This window comes from Zalophus californianus, chromosome 5, assembly GCF_009762305.2.
Source record: "Zalophus californianus isolate mZalCal1 chromosome 5, mZalCal1.pri.v2, whole genome shotgun sequence".
Taxonomy (NCBI): Eukaryota; Metazoa; Chordata; class Mammalia; order Carnivora; family Otariidae; genus Zalophus; species Zalophus californianus.
The window spans coordinates 32,731,094-32,745,858 of NC_045599.1; the positions used below are offsets into that span (position 1 = coordinate 32,731,094).

General features: G+C 57.3%; 1 protein-coding gene across 4 annotated transcripts in view; it reads right to left on the reverse strand.

The window, feature by feature from the left end:
• Window positions 1-757: 757 nt before the first annotated feature.
• Window positions 758-14,765, reverse strand: part of NRG2 (neuregulin 2) — a 182,162-nt gene continuing 168,154 nt past the window's right edge. The window contains exons 6-11 of one of the 4 annotated variants that reach the window (XM_027606304.2): window positions 12,903-12,926; window positions 9,042-9,144; window positions 6,802-6,925; window positions 6,354-6,481; window positions 5,328-5,555; window positions 758-3,202 (exon numbers count right to left, since the gene is read on the reverse strand). In XM_027606304.2, coding sequence (XP_027462105.1) covers window positions 2,449-3,202; window positions 5,328-5,555; window positions 6,354-6,481; window positions 6,802-6,925; window positions 9,042-9,144; window positions 12,903-12,926 — 1,361 coding nt within the window. In that variant the 3' untranslated portion in view covers window positions 758-2,448. The remainder of the gene's footprint in view (window positions 3,203-5,327; window positions 5,556-6,353; window positions 6,482-6,801; window positions 6,926-9,041; window positions 9,145-12,902; window positions 12,927-14,765) is intronic. The other 3 variants (XR_003522181.2, XM_027606305.2, XM_027606303.2) reach the window with 3 other exon arrangements.

Below are 14,765 nucleotides of genomic sequence, written 5' to 3' on the forward strand. Positions count from 1 at the left end.
GCAAACTAACTCAGAGCCAGGAAGGGATTTGGATGAGATCACCAGATGGGGCCTGGGAGAGATCAGTGATTTGCAGGCTTATATACCATTTAGTTCACTATTTCCTTTGTTTCTTTGTAACAGGTGCTTTTTTTTCCAGCACCCCCACAGTGAACACAATGACTTTAGTTCTTTACTTTTCCCCATCACCTCCCTTTCATCTAGTTTTTGCCATTCTCTGTGTGATTCAAGAATGCAAGGCACAGGATGCCATCATCATCATCATCAAATTAGCCATCACTAGGCATCCTGTGCCGGAAGCAGTTCCGGGTGCTTTATATATAATCGCCACAGCAACCCTTTGAGGTAGGTATCAGGATCACCACTTAATAGCTGAGGAAAAGTCACATCGCCAGAGAGGGGCAGAGCTGGAACTGAACTCAGCCCCTCTCAACCTTAAGCCTCTCCGGCCCTCCCATTGGTAGGTCTCTAAACTGACCACACACATTCTGGGGGGCATTTGCGCATGCGCGCGCTCAACTACCTGAGCCCTCTGGAGAGAAGACTCCCTTGTGTCTGGCTGGAACATAAGGGTTCCTGCCCCTGGGCACTGGTTTAACAAATAAATCAACGAGTGAAAAGGCTTCTTAACCCTCGACCTCCATCTGCCTTCTCCATGCCTTCATCAGGGCTGCAGGTTTAGACAGGACCTGGCTCTGAGGGGCTATAAAGTTGGGAAAAGCACAACACCCTGTGGGTTTACAAGCTGCAGCAGCTGTGGTCTTCCTGGCAGCCAAGGGTACCCATTATGCCATCTTGCATGTCCGGGCTTTGCCTGTGAAATGCCTGAGGCCCCAAGGGTCATCTTGCCTCAGCTGCCCCAGTGCCAACCCCACAAGCCTTCCCTCCTCACCCACGTAGGTGGGAAATTGCTGTCTCAGTGCAGCCCCAGTAGCTCCAGGGCAGGAACTGGGCCAGGGTCCTGAGGCTGAGCTCAAAGCAGAGTACTATGCATCAGCCCCTTGGCCAGGTTCCCCAGCCGCTGGGGGGAACCTTGTGAATATTCTTGGAAAAGGGAGGAGGGATGCAGCCTGTCCTAGGAGCTGAAGTCAGGGAGATGAGAGGGACGGTCTCTTCCTCCCTGGGACTACCCTGGCCCTCTCCAATCTCCACACCAGCATCCATCCATCTCCACCCAGGTCCTCCTCTCTGTCTTCTCTCCTCACCTGGGGGCTAGGCACACACAATCAAACATGAGTTATTTCTGATTTTATTTATAATATAAAAATGTTCAAGTGTCAACAGTCAGGTGTTTGGACATTTCAGGGCAGGGTTCCCATTTGTTTGTTCGGTGTTTTCTTTTAAACAATTACCTTTTTGACAAATTAGCAGTGGACCCAGTTTTGCGGGGGTGGGGAGGACAGGGCTGGAGAGGGAGTGGAAGTCATAGGTGGCTTGGGGTCTGGAAGAAATGGTGTTACTTTATTGCTAAAAGGGGAATCAAATACACTGTGGAGTGGCTCTTCTCGGTCCCAGCGTGACCATGCATCCAATCTAAAGAATCTGAAATGCAAAGGACATGCAGGCATAAAATAGAAAAGACAACCTGTAAACGAAGGTGCTGCAGAGGACGGAAGGGCATCCTGGAGGCCACAGGGGAGGAGGAGCCGGAACTTTGGGGCCCTGGTAGAGCTGCCCCCTCCCTGGGGCCAGGACTGTTGGGAAGACCTCTTTCTCAGTGCCCCCTCCCTTAGCAGCTGTAAGGAGTGGGGAGGCCCCCTCCCCATTCTGGTTGCTGTCGCTGGGCCTTAAGTCTCCCCCTGAATGTTACCCGATCCCGACTCTAGCTCCAAGCCTAGGATCCCTGCCTTCTCTTCAGCGGCGGGGGGTGGGGGGTGTGGGGGTGTGGGGGGTGGGGGGGGTCGGGGACTCAAGATCCTGCCTGGGGGCAAAGCTCCTCCTGTCCTCACTTCCTTCCTCAGGGCCAATCCCCTCCCTGCCCCCACCAGCACCCAGCAGCCCCTTCTTTGCCGGCTCCCTCTCACCCCTGCCAGCTTGGGATCCTACATATCCTACATTCCCCTCACCCCCACCCCACCCCACAACCCGACTTCTCTCCAGGAGCTCCAGATTAGCGTACAGCAAAAGGCACCACAATATAGGTTTCTATTAAAGAGTCAAAAAATTGGCCCATCTCTTTTTTTTGTTGTTTCTTTTTTTTTCCGAAGCTGTAAATCAGGATGTTACATATAAATAGTTTCCCTATAAAAACGTCTTTGCCGTTAGCTAGTATTATAAGACAATTTTTGCTAAAATGAAAATAAAACATTTTGTTATACCTTTTTCCTTTTATAGAAAATAAAAATATTTTTATTTTTTTCCTCCTTTCTCTCTCCAGGCGGTGGTCTCTGTCCTCCTTAAAGACAGTGGGGCAGGCGAGGCGGAGGGGGCGGCGGGCGGCGGGGGCCCCTAGAGGGGCGCCGAGTCTTGCTTGCCCCGCGGGGGCGGCCCGCGGCTGTGTCTGCTGCTGGCCCGCGTGCTGTGGCTGTCCAGGGAGTAGTAAGTCCTGCTGTCGGCCGCCGGGCACAGCGGCGGCGAGTCCGAGCGCAGCGCATCGTGCGCCGCACGCAGGCCGAGGAAAGGCGTGCTCTCGGCCGCCAGCGCCCCGTCCGCGTCGTCGTCCGAGGCAGAGGCCGAGCCGCCACCCGAGCCGCTGCTCAGCGACAGCGAGTCCCGCGCCGCGCGTGCGCGCTGCGCCGCCAGCCCGTTGAGGCGCGAGCGGCGCCAGCGCCGGGGCCCCGCCGACGTCCTGCGGGACGCGCCGCGGGCGCGCGGCCGCGATGGGGGCGGGGGCGCGCACTCCTGCGTGGTCTCGTACTCGTCGTCCTCGGGGATGCGGAAGGGGCTGGCGGGCAGGCTGCCCAGGCTGCCGCCCAGCGCGCAGGCCCCGCGCCGCGGCCCCGGGCCCGCCGCGGGGTAGTAGTAACTGTCGTAGCTGCGCTGCATGTCCGCGCCGGGCCCGGGCCCCGGGCCGGGGGGCGCCGGCTGCCGCAGTAGCGGCTGCTGCTCCGCCAGGCGGTAGTTGATGGGCGCGGCCGGCGGCAGCGACACTGCGTGCGCCGAGTTGGGGGACGTGATCTCAAAAGTCGGCACCTGCGTGGCCAGCGAGTAGTGGAAGTCCACGGGAGAGAGGCGCGCGGGCGTGGTCAGTGCCGACACGTACCTGCGGGGAGAGGCAGAGGCGTGGGCGGGGGGCTAAGGGGTGGGGTGAAGGGGTGGATCCCGACGGAGAGTAGCGGTCTCGCCTGGGATGCCGTGTGCAGGAATCATGGTGGCACTCCCCACTGACCTTAAACAATTTCCTTAACCTCTCCCGGGCTCAGTGGCCTTATCTATTCAGCGGGGATAACCACAGTGCTCATTCCATGGCGTCGTTGGGATGATTCCATAGATGTATCAAATGGAATGCCAGTGCCTGCCTGATTATCCTCCATGAATGATCCTTTGGTGTGGGGGATGCTCACAGTCGCCAGGTTTCTGAATGGTTACTTTGGGTCAGGCTCAGCCTGGGGCATTTTACATGTACTATCTCATCTAATAACAGTGATTCTCTAAGACCTTTATGTTAGTCCCATACTACACCTGAGAAAACTGAGACTCAGAACATTTAAGTGGCTTGTTCAGGGTTCACACTACCAGGAAGTGGTAGAGTTGGGATTTGAACGGATGTCAGGCCGGAACCAGGACTTACACTTCAGTACTCTCGAGAGTCCCCCCTACTCTCTTTCTGAATCTCCTGCCTTCCCTCTCTTCCCTCTCCCACGTGCACATCCAATTAGCCACCATTCCCCGTCTCCTGGAACACCCCCTGTGCCCTGCTCTACCCCATCCTGGGTCAAGTTGTTTGCTCTGGTCATTACCCCACTCCAGGGCCTCTCTTCTACTGTATGCACTTTCCAGAGCAATCTTTTAACGTCACTGTTTTGCTTAAGGACGCCCTTCTGCTTACCCATCCAGGGCCATCAGCCGTCTCCCTGACCCCAGCCTACTTTGTTCAGACTCCACTCTCCCTACAGCTCACCCTGCTCCGGGCACCTCACTCACTAGCCATATTCTGAAATGCCTCTGCTGGAACAGCTCAGGATGCTCCCCTTGGAGTGCTCTCCCTGTCTCTCTACCTCCCAACCATTAAGGAGTCCTATTGCTACTGAAAACAACAGCTAAACCTAGCATAGCTGGGTAGGAGGCAGAGATCTTCGTGCATATGATCTCTGATGGCCTTCATGAGAACCACGTGTGACAGGTGGTTTTTCATGATTTACAGCTGAGGAAACAAGGCACAGGGGTGATCAATCTGCTTTAAATCACACAGGTGGTGGAGTTGGGCTTTGAAAGGTTGGTCTTGGAAAACCTGGTTGCTTCCTAGAGCCTGGAGTCAGACTGGGTCTCTGCCCTGGTAAGATGGCCTGTCCTTAGCACGTTCCTTAGGCGACTGTGAGCTTCAGTGGTTTGTGTCTGTGGCTCGGAGCTCCTTGGGGGAGCAAGAACCAGGTGGGCCATCTCTGGGTCCCCAGGCAGGCCTGCTCAGCAAGGGCTGGCATGAGTAGGCTAAGTTAGAGCAGGAGAACATTTCCTGTCCCTCTGCTCCAGCCTGGAGTTCCCAGTACTATGCGCTTTCCTCTGCTCTCCTCCCACAGACCCCACTTGCTAAGGGCCACCAGAGGGCTGAGCAAGGTGATGGACTGGCCTCCTGTGACTCCTGGCGGGGAGAAGGGGAGTTTCGTGGTTCTCACTCCATCCATTGCTCGGAAACTCAATGGTGTCTTGATCCGTGGGCCTTGTTGCTGATGCTGCCAGGGCCTGCAGTCATTCTTGGCTCATGCCCAGCCTGCACTGGTCAGTCTCCTTGCAGACAGCCTCCCCTCCCACCCTCCAATCTGCTCGATCTCGGTGTCTTTCTGTTCCCGCTGGGCCATGGGGCCTCTGGGTGACACCAGGGTAGGCCTACCATATGGTCTGGTTCGTCCGGAACAGCCCCCATTTGTTCCTGATGTTCTAGTGCAATTATTAACATCCCCTTCTATTTTGGAAAGTGTCCTAGTAGGACAATTAAATTAGATGGTCACTCCACACCAGGGTCCATTGGCTTAGCTGCAATCCCAGTCTGTCGTGAACATGCTGATGACCCTGAGCAGATCATTGAACCTCTCGGGGACCTTGCTGGCCAATCAGAAATATGGACAGGAGAGTCTTTGGGGTGTCTCTGAGGTGCCCTAAGGGTCAGCCCTGGGTCAGCGGTGCCCGTTCTCTGGCCAAGGTGGGGCAGAGGGCACGAGGCAGGAACTGACCTCTCGCTGTGTGGGGAGTCACGCAGGGAGTCTACGGAGTCGTGGTAAGGTGGCACGGCAGCCCTGCGCCGCTCCTCCAGGTTGTAGGCTGCTGCCCGCCGCGCCCGGGCCTCCACGCACGCTGGGCTGTTGCACTTGCTGGTACCCACTGATGACAGCATGATGCCTGACTGCGAGTCGGAGGTCAGGCTTTCAGAACGTTCCAGGCTCCATGTGTGGCTCTCATGCCTGCAGAAGGCGGGTGGGGGAGAGGTGAGGGATCAGGAAGGGGCGGGACAGCCCAGCAGGTGTGGTCCCAGGCCCACCCCCTCCCAGGTTCTTCATTTCATTTCAGGCACCCTCAGAGTACTGCCCTTCTCCACTCTGAGCCAGCGTGTCATATCATGATCTAGGGAGAAGGAGGGCTGAGTGTCCTGTGGATGGGTGAGCTGCCATGTGCACGAGTCTCTTCTTTTCCTCCGTGCAACCTTCTTCCCCCCAAGCCTTGGCCCGGGGCCCCCTGTCTGGGACCCTTCCACTCCCATGGTCCTTAGCCACCTATGTCAGGAGCGCAGCCCCAGGGGCCAATACCTGGGGGCCCTGCCTAGTCCATACCGCTCCCCAGGGAAGAAGGGGGTCAACCATGTTATTTCTTGAGCTCTGTGAACCTTTGTCCTTGGCCAGACAGACTTCCCCACTCTAAAGAAAAGGAAGCTAAGGTGGACTAGGTTCATATGGGCAAACTCAGGAAAGGGCATCAAATAGGTGTGGGTGTTTGAATGAGGAGGCACTTTATGCCAGATAACGTGGTGCCAAAACTAAATGTCAGGTGAGAGCACAGGGATGCTGTCGTCCCTCTGTGGTTGGTTTAGACTGGGAAAGGGAATCTGGGCTGCTGAGGATCTGGATGAACGTCTAGTGGTGGGTTCTGGTCTAAAGCTCTCCACCTCCCTCCTCTGTCTCAGGGGGACCCTCAATACAGAGGCGAGCCTGGCTGGGGGGTTCTCTGTGTGTCTCCAGGTAGACATGCGCCTGGCTGGTGCCCACCTGTGGCTGGAGGTGGGTGTGGCTGTGGAACAGTGGTGAGAAGGAGAGCAGGAGTGGCTCCCAGAGAAGGTGGTCTCGGTTTCCCTCCGGATGACATGGTCCGTGGCTGGCACGTTCTTGGAGATGTACTGCAACAGACACAGTGTGGCAGGAGTTAGTGACGGGTCACCGAGTGGGCCCTCCTTCCTGGTGGGGATGGGGCAGCCACGCGCTAAGCTTCAGGTTGGGGAGTGGTCTGCTGGGTAAGTGTTAGGGCAGCGATGGCCCCAGCAAATCAACCCCTTCAGGAAGTGCGCAAAGCGAGGCCAGCCATCCTGATGAGGCTAGGCTAGCAGGCAAGGCTGAGCATGGTGTGGGCCGGCTGCTGCCCTGGTCTGGCCCGGCACGGGGCATGACAAGGCCGGCCATCCAGTGAGGGCTCCAGTGGGGTTCTGGGAAGACCACTCACATCTGCCATCTGGATTTCCTCGGGGTCCAGCCGGGGGTGGCTGGGCCCATTGGCCAAGCTCCGGTTCTGGTGGGCTGGGCACATGTTCTGCCGGAGGTGGTTGTGCATCTGCTTCCGCTGTTTTCTGCACAGGAGAACGGTGTGTTAGCCTGGCATGTACCCCACACTGTGTATGAAATTCCCGCGCTGTCCCTGCAGGGGAACTCTTCTAACCTCTGGCCCTGATGCCGATGCGCCCCCCCCCCCCGGGGGGCCAGTCTCCTGCTACTTCTCTCAGCCAGGACGCCGCCCACCTGCCACCTCCACTGTCACCACCAGCTTGAATTCGGCAGGACTGGAGCAGAGCGCTCCTGCACTTTGGCTCTGCTGAGAGACTAGAACTCCACTACTTCCTAGCTATGTAATCCTGGGCCAGTTACTTACACTCACCATGTTGTGCTTTGCTCATCTTACAGAGGGCGACCACTTACCCATTGCAGAGTCCACTGAGAATTAAGAGCTGATGAAATACTCAAGCACTAGTCCATTCACTCATTCACTCACTATTTCTTGGGTTTTTACTATGTGCCTGATGCTGTGTTGGAACAGAGAAGGAGACGGACACAATCCCTACCCTCAGGGAGCTCGAAGGCCAGTAGGGGAGGCAGATTAATAAACACATAAATTAATGAGCAAGGTACTTTCAGGAAAGTGCAACGAGGACCATCAAACAAAACAAAGCTGTGGTCAGGGGCTCGTGGGACTACTTTACTTTGGCCAAATTAGGTGCCTAATACGTTTGTTCTGTAATGATCAAGTCTAGTCACGTCAGTCCCCTGCTGAACGCCCTTCATGGGCCCTCTCTCACGGCCCTCTCCACACCCCAGCTTGCCGTGTCCTTGGAGGGCTTTCTTCTGATCCTCCCCTATGCCGGCCTTCTCTGGTCTCGGCAGCTCTGCACATACTGTTACAACCCCTGGGATGCACTCAGCCTCTTCACCTGCCAATGCCTGCTCTCCCCCCAGGCTCAGCCTAAAAGGTCCCTCCTCAGGGAAACCCTTCTTGCCCTCCACCTGAGGTTCGGCCCCCCTGCGACATATCCCGTCACACTGGACATATTGCTTAGAGCCCTGACCATGCGCCTGGCGGAGGGCCTGGTATCCAGCAGGCATCGAATGAAAGTTTGTTCAAGAAACGGATAAATGCACTGGAGGTTAGAATAGGGTTTTGCTTTCCCTCCAGTTCTTGACCTCAATTTTCCTTCTTGGGCCCAGTCTCCTCTGGGCTCCTTGGGCCTTAACTCCCAAGGCTGGCAGGGCCTTAGATCCCATAGACAGGTGTAGCAGGAGTCAAGACTGAGGGACTCAGTGCCCTAAATGGTGGTTATGCCCAGACCCTTGCTTTCTAGATAAGAATGGATGGGACAGAGCTATCATTTTTGTCTGTATTACATCACTCTACAGCCTTCATGAGCTCCCTGTCATTTACAGGATAAACGCAGGCTGCCTAGCTTGGGATTCAGTGCCCTATGGTACCATCTGGGTTCCAGCTGTCTCCTTAGACTCATCCCTCTCTTTTTTTGACCCCAGGCCTTTGCTCCAACTGGTCTGGGCTGCTCATGCTCTAGAAACACGACTGACCCTTTCCGGCGTTTGCCTGGCAGCTTGCACTATTCTCTAGGAACTGCGCAGCCCGCTTTCTGCACCTTTCTTCCCTTGCCCCGAGGTTCTGCCCTCACCTTTCCTCTGCCCAGAGGGGACCTGGCCCCATCTTCTCTGTGTTCTGGCCTAGACCTCTCCCAGATGGGACTAGACAGTGCCTCCCGAGGTCTCTTTGTCCCCTGGGAATGTAGCCTTCCTCTCTCTGCTTCCTCACCCCCAACACTGCCCCCGCTCCTGCCTACTTGACAGGGCAGATGCTCCTTCACGGTGCCCTCCGAGGTACCTACTAGGATCATCCCTACTCTATAGAGAGGGCACATGGGAGAGCTGAATTCGAACCCAGATCTGCCTTCTTCCAACACTTGTGCTCTTGCTGATTCTTGTTCACTCCTCTGGGGCCTGTCTCCTCTACCCTCTGCTCCTGCTTCTTGGCCCAGCCCTTTGGCCCCGCACCAGCTGCAGAGGCCCCTGAAGGGGCTGTTAGGGCATAGGAGGGTGGGGAGGGGGTGTGTGGGGGGCGAAGAAAGACTGTCCTCACGAAAGCCACCCTGGAGGCGCATCCCTAGCAGCCCCCCGCAGGCCTGAGTGTCTGGAGCTCACTTGGTCTTGCAGTAGGCGACCACGCAGACAATGCCCACCACCAGCAGAGCCACGCAGATGCCGGTGATAGTCAGGACCCTCTTCTGGTACAGCTCCTCGGCTTCTGCAGAGGCAGAGGAAGAGGGTGTGAGGGGGCAGTGCAGGAGGCAGATCTGTGGGGACAGTGATGCAAGGACACACTCCCCTCTGCCCCCAAAGCTTCGGGCTCCCTCCAGCTCAGGGCCTCCCAGCTCCTTTGCATCTCCTCCTTCCCCGGCTGGCCCCTCCCTCCTGGATTGCCTTCTCTTGCCCCGAAATCTACCCACTCATGGATCTGGTCCCAAGTGACTACCCCTGAATTCACCTTCCCAAACCTTACACCCTGCCCAGAGCGTGTGAATGGCAAATGCAGGGGGAAGGGGGTGGGTGGGATGGAGGTGAAGTTTCAGAGGCCATAGGGGAGGGCAACCCAGCTTGACCAGCAACCTTGCCCTACTCCACAATGGCCTAGTGGCTTCAAAGAGCCTGGATGGGTGGGGGAGGGCTGTTCTTCATGGCAGTGAACAGACCCCGGGCAAAGGCCTGGCTTGACATTTCAGCTTTGCCAAGAAGTTGGAGAGTGGCTTGTCCTGGGCTGGTGACAGGACATCAGAATCAGAGGCTGGACCCAGGAGGGGTGCCAGGAACAGGGACGGAGCAGACCAGGCCCATGGAGTGGGGCGTGGAGAGAAAGGCCTTGGTTTGTCCCTGGGCCTGGACAGCACGTGGCCCTGGCCCACTTCAGCCTTTCCTTTTGCTTTCGAGAAGCCAAGAGGCAGCAGAGCCCCTGGTGCCTGGGACGGTTCTTGTGCTCGAGGAGCAGCCCCTTTCTGAGGAGCTGAGCTAGGCTGGGCTTCAAAGCCCTCAAAAAATAACCCGCTATCCCTCCACCTCCTACTTCTTGGTGGGGCAACTCCTGCCCTTCTAGAGCAGAGAAGACCAGGAGGAAGAAAAGGAAAGAGGTGACAGCAGCAGCCTAGACACCCCCCGCCCCTCCCTGCACCTGCCAGCTGGCCCCTCCACAGGGGAACATGGAGGCTAGACCCCAGCACCCAGGTAGGGCCCCGGGACATGTCCCTGAGTCCTTGGGCTTGCAGCACCTCCTGCGTACACCCACCAGCAAACACTGGGAGTACAAACCCTCCAGACACACATACGTTTAGGACTATGCCTATCTGTACACAGCCGCCTCCACAAAGGTACACTCGCACGTGTCCGGAGAAGCACATGCACACACACGATCATGCGGTCTTAAACAGCCCTCCACCCCGGACCCCCATCTCTGGGCTCTGTGGTCCATGTCCTGCCTCCAGTTCTCATCCCTGCCCACCCCCCAGTCCTCTCCAATGGGGCATCGGTCTCCTGTCGCTGCTCTGAGACCACTCTGGTCCTGGTCACTGACAACCTTCTACCGCCAGGTACCCCGGTCATTTGCTTCCCTCCCAGCTGACTCCCCCTGTTGGGTCCACTCCTCCCTCTCTCCTGTGTGTCCGCCTCCCTCACTGGCTGACCTGTTCAGTTGCTGCTTCCTACTCTTCCATGTGGGCCGCAAGGTAGTAGAAGGGGCTCTCAGCCTTCTTTCTTTCCTCCACCTGCCCTCTCTCACGATCTCACGCAGCTCAGAGTTTAAAACCATCTGTATGCAGGTGACTCTCAGATTTGTATCTCCTGCCCTGATTTCTCCCTGAGCTCCAGACACCTCTACCCAAGGGCCATGGCCAAGCAGAAGTGTTGATTCCCCAGCCTCTTTGAAACCTGCTCCCTGCCCTTCCCATGTCGTCAGCGGCAGCAGCCCCTCTCCTGTTGCTCAGGCCCCAGACCTTGGAGTCACTGCCGATGACTCCTTCCTCTGCACCTGCTCTGACACCTGGCGCTTCAGCCAGTCTTCTCAGCTCCGCCTCCCCAGTAGATTCTGGATTTGACCACTTCCACCACTTCTAGCTCAGTCCAGGATGATGTCACCTCTTACCTGGACAGCTGGGGCACCTTCTGACTGGCTTCTCTGCTTCCACTCCTCCCCAGCCCGTCTCCCAGCCCTGTCTGTCCTCTGCCCCCAAAGCCAGCAGATCATTTACTCCTCTGCTGAAAACCCACAATGGCCTCCCCCTGCAATTCGAATCCAGCCCACACACGCACCATGGCCTCGGAGGCCTGGGTTACAGTCCTAGCCTTGCCTTTACATCTCATCATTGGTCCAGTCCCCGTGTCTGCTGTGTCCAGAGGTGCTGCCATTCCCTCCGTCCACTGAATCAGGCAAGCCCACTCCACCCACCGTCCCTAACTTGCCGCGCCCCCTCCTCAAACACTCTCCTCCCCTTGTTGGCAGGGCTGCCTACTTTCCAGCAGGTTTTGACCCAGATGTTAGCTCATCGCATAAGCCTTTCCTGGCCACTCAGCTAAGGTCACTCCCTCCCCAGCTAGGCACCCTCCCATTACCTTCTTTTATTTTTGGTATGGCACTTACCACCACCTGATATCTTTCCTGTTTGTTGTCTGTCTCATCCTGTGAATTTGAGCACCAGGAGGGCAGGGACTCTGTGTGCCAGATCGCCATAGTCTGGCAAATTCTGGGGTTCAGTAGATGTTTGTTGAGTTGGTGCATGAATGGACATCCAGACCACCATTACAGACACAGACACATATCTGCACATGCTGCCGCTCACCTCCCTACCCTCACAGTTGCACCTGCACGACGCTCAGCCTTCACACAAAGATGTCCCACCGCGCGCCTTCATGCACGCAGCATCCCGCATGGGATGCTGTTTGGGGGGCCGAACAAGGTGTGTGACATCCACCCCCCACAGCACAACCCCCCCCCCCGGCAGGTTCACCGCACGCATCCTGCCACGATCACACATACCACGCAGACTCGGCCCCTCTCCTCCCAACCTGTCAGCATCAGCAGATAGACACACTCTTCACAGACTTTGAGCCCTATCTCCCGAGAAGAGCTGATAGGGGCAAGGCGGTGAGGGAACCAGGGCCTCTCCGGTCCTGCCTTGAGAAGCCTCCTGGGACTGTAGGCTCTGTACCGCATCTGAGGTCTGACCCCACCGAAGCCTCGACTCCTGAGTCCCTGCCTCTCTCCTGCTGTAACATGTCTGGACATTTGAGGCCAGGGTGGAGCCTCCCAGCACCGAGAGAGGACAGACCAACCCCTCCAAGTCCCTTCCCACTCAAGGTGTCTCCCAGGGGCCCGAGGGACAGTAGTGGGAGGGAGGTCAGGTTCTGAGCCGGGGAGCAGGAGGGCAAGCACCAGAGGCCAGCCCACCCTAGACCCTCGCTTGTCTTGCCCACAGGCGAAGAACACGCGTGCCATTGTGGAGAGAGATCATGGAGGGAGTGACAGCCTCAAGCGGATGGCAGAGCCCGGCAGACAGACACAGGGCAGGGGGCAGCGACAAATGGGTGAGATCAGCTGCCAGTGCAGTGCAGAAGGAAAAGCAATGGAAATGGAAGTGGGAACGGGAAGGAGGATTAGAGTCGAACTGAAGAGGATGCCTCTCTGCACAACTCTCCAAGCCAGGATGCTGTGGCTTCAGGACACCAGCTCTGGAGGCTGCTCCCCTGGGAGGCCTCCCAGTGACTGGCCTCAGGCCAGGGGGTGCTGCTGTACCCTGGGTGCACAGTCTGAACCCCGGGGTGCTCTGCTATTCTGAGCTTCTTGTCTCCCCCAAATCAATGTAGTTTATGATAGGACATCTTGGTAGGGCCAGGGGAGATTTTTGGACTCATCCCTTTTCCATGTTTTGGAAAGGAGACTCAACGTCCAGTGCGCATGGTGTCAGAGGCTGTGGAGAGGGGCGCTGTGCATGGCACTGACTGATACATAGAGCTCCGTACCCTTTAGTTCAAATCCAAGGTGCTCTGGCAGAAGAGAGGAGGGTCAGAGAGGGGAAGGGATGGAGGGAAAGATACAGAGAAAGATGGAGCAGGGAGGGTGGGGGAGGGCGGGGGGGGAGGGAGAGGGAGAGAGGGAGAGAGGGAGAGAGAGAGAGAGAGAGAGAGAGAGAGAGAAACGTTGGTCAGGACTCTTCAGACACCAGCAGCCAGCCTGTGAGGTGAAAGCAGGTTAGTGGTGTCCCCTCCCGGCCTCCTGAGCCCCTGCCCTGGCACCCAGTCCCCGAGAGCCCTGAGGGGGTTGGAGAGAGGAAATGTTAGGATCAGCAGGCAGGGCAGGTTCTTTAGAGATGAGCTGTGGGGTTAGTACCTGGTGGGGAGGCAGAGGCGCAAAAGTCAGTTGGCAGACGTCCCCAGGGGACACCTCGGAAAGGTGAGTGGGGTGTCTGTCCGAGGAGTCCTGCTTTCCCCCCAGCTCCGGTGCCAGGCCTTCCACATTCTCACGCCCCTCCTGGAGACCGCCTGCTCAGCCCTGCGCTCATTCATGGGGCCCTTTTCTCTGTTCAGAACAAGGGCATGGGGCGGGGGAGGGGGGGCCCAGACTGGCCCTTGTCTGTGTCCTGCCTCCAAAGGCGTGGTTGGCCTGCCCACCTACTGGGAGCACGGGCCTGGAGACTCCTGAGTTTATGGGGAGGGGAGGAGGCTTCAGGCAGCGGGTCACTTCTCCACATACCTCCAACACCCTAGAAGCCTATGGGGCCTAGGCCTTGGGGTTTGAGACTGATTTCACTACTTAGGAAAGCCAACAGCAACTTGTAGGAAGAGCCAGGTGGGTTCAGCTGCGGAATACGTGTATCAAATGGGGGGCCAACTGCACTTTCTGAAGTGGGATCTTATTGTAAATGTGTGCTTTCAGAGCCCTGTGAAGTGGGCACCCACACCCTAGAGGGGTTAGATCAAAGGGCTATGCCCAAGGATCCGCCCTGCCCCAGACCCACGGCATCTCCAAGTGCTCTCGGCCTATCCACCTCTCAGGCTCTGTTAAATTGGATCTCTGGGAGCTCTGCCACCCAGCTGGGCTTCACAGTCATCCCAGACAATGGGATCAGCGTCTCGGGTGGGAGCCCAGAGATCTCAGCAGTGTTTCTGAAAAGCTCACCTACCATTCTCATGTGATCAACACCTGTGTGCAGGCTCCAAGTCTCAGTTTTGTCGCTACTGTGCTGTGTGCACGTGGGCGAGTCTAGTCTCTGTTTCCTCATCTGTCAAAAGGGGCTGCGCGTATTGAGAGGAAGCGGCGAGCGGCCTGGACAGGGGGAGGCTCGGTGTGCGTACAGGAGCCTGGTGTATGGCCTCCCCGCGGGCACAGTCAGTTCGCGAGGTCCAGGGAGGGGGTGAGATTGTGTTCTGACATTCTCCTCTCCTCTAGAGGAAGGAGAACGTGGGGGCCATCGGCAGAGAGGGCGGTGCCCTTCCTGCCAATTGAGTCTCTGGGCCCAACTGCTGGTTGTGAGGAAAATGACCACCAATGGAGAAGCGGGTGGGGTCCGAAAGCCATTGAAGAGTTTTCTTCTGCTTCCCTGCTCTGGGAACCAAGCAGCAGCAGCATCTGGGCCTCCTAAGGGACCTCCCCTTTCAGCCAAAGGCCAGTCCTGTTTGGGGTGGACCAGTGGTGGCCGACAGGACTGGTGAGGTCACTGAGAGCTTGCCCAGTCTCTAGGAAGGCAGCCCTGCTTCCCTCTCACTGGGGATAGAGTCTGAGGGGCCTGTGGCTAAGTCCGCTCCTGTCAAAGATGTTTCCAGCTCAGCATGTTCATAGGCTGCCACCCCGCCAGGATGGAGCAGGGCCACTGAATCACAGACGGG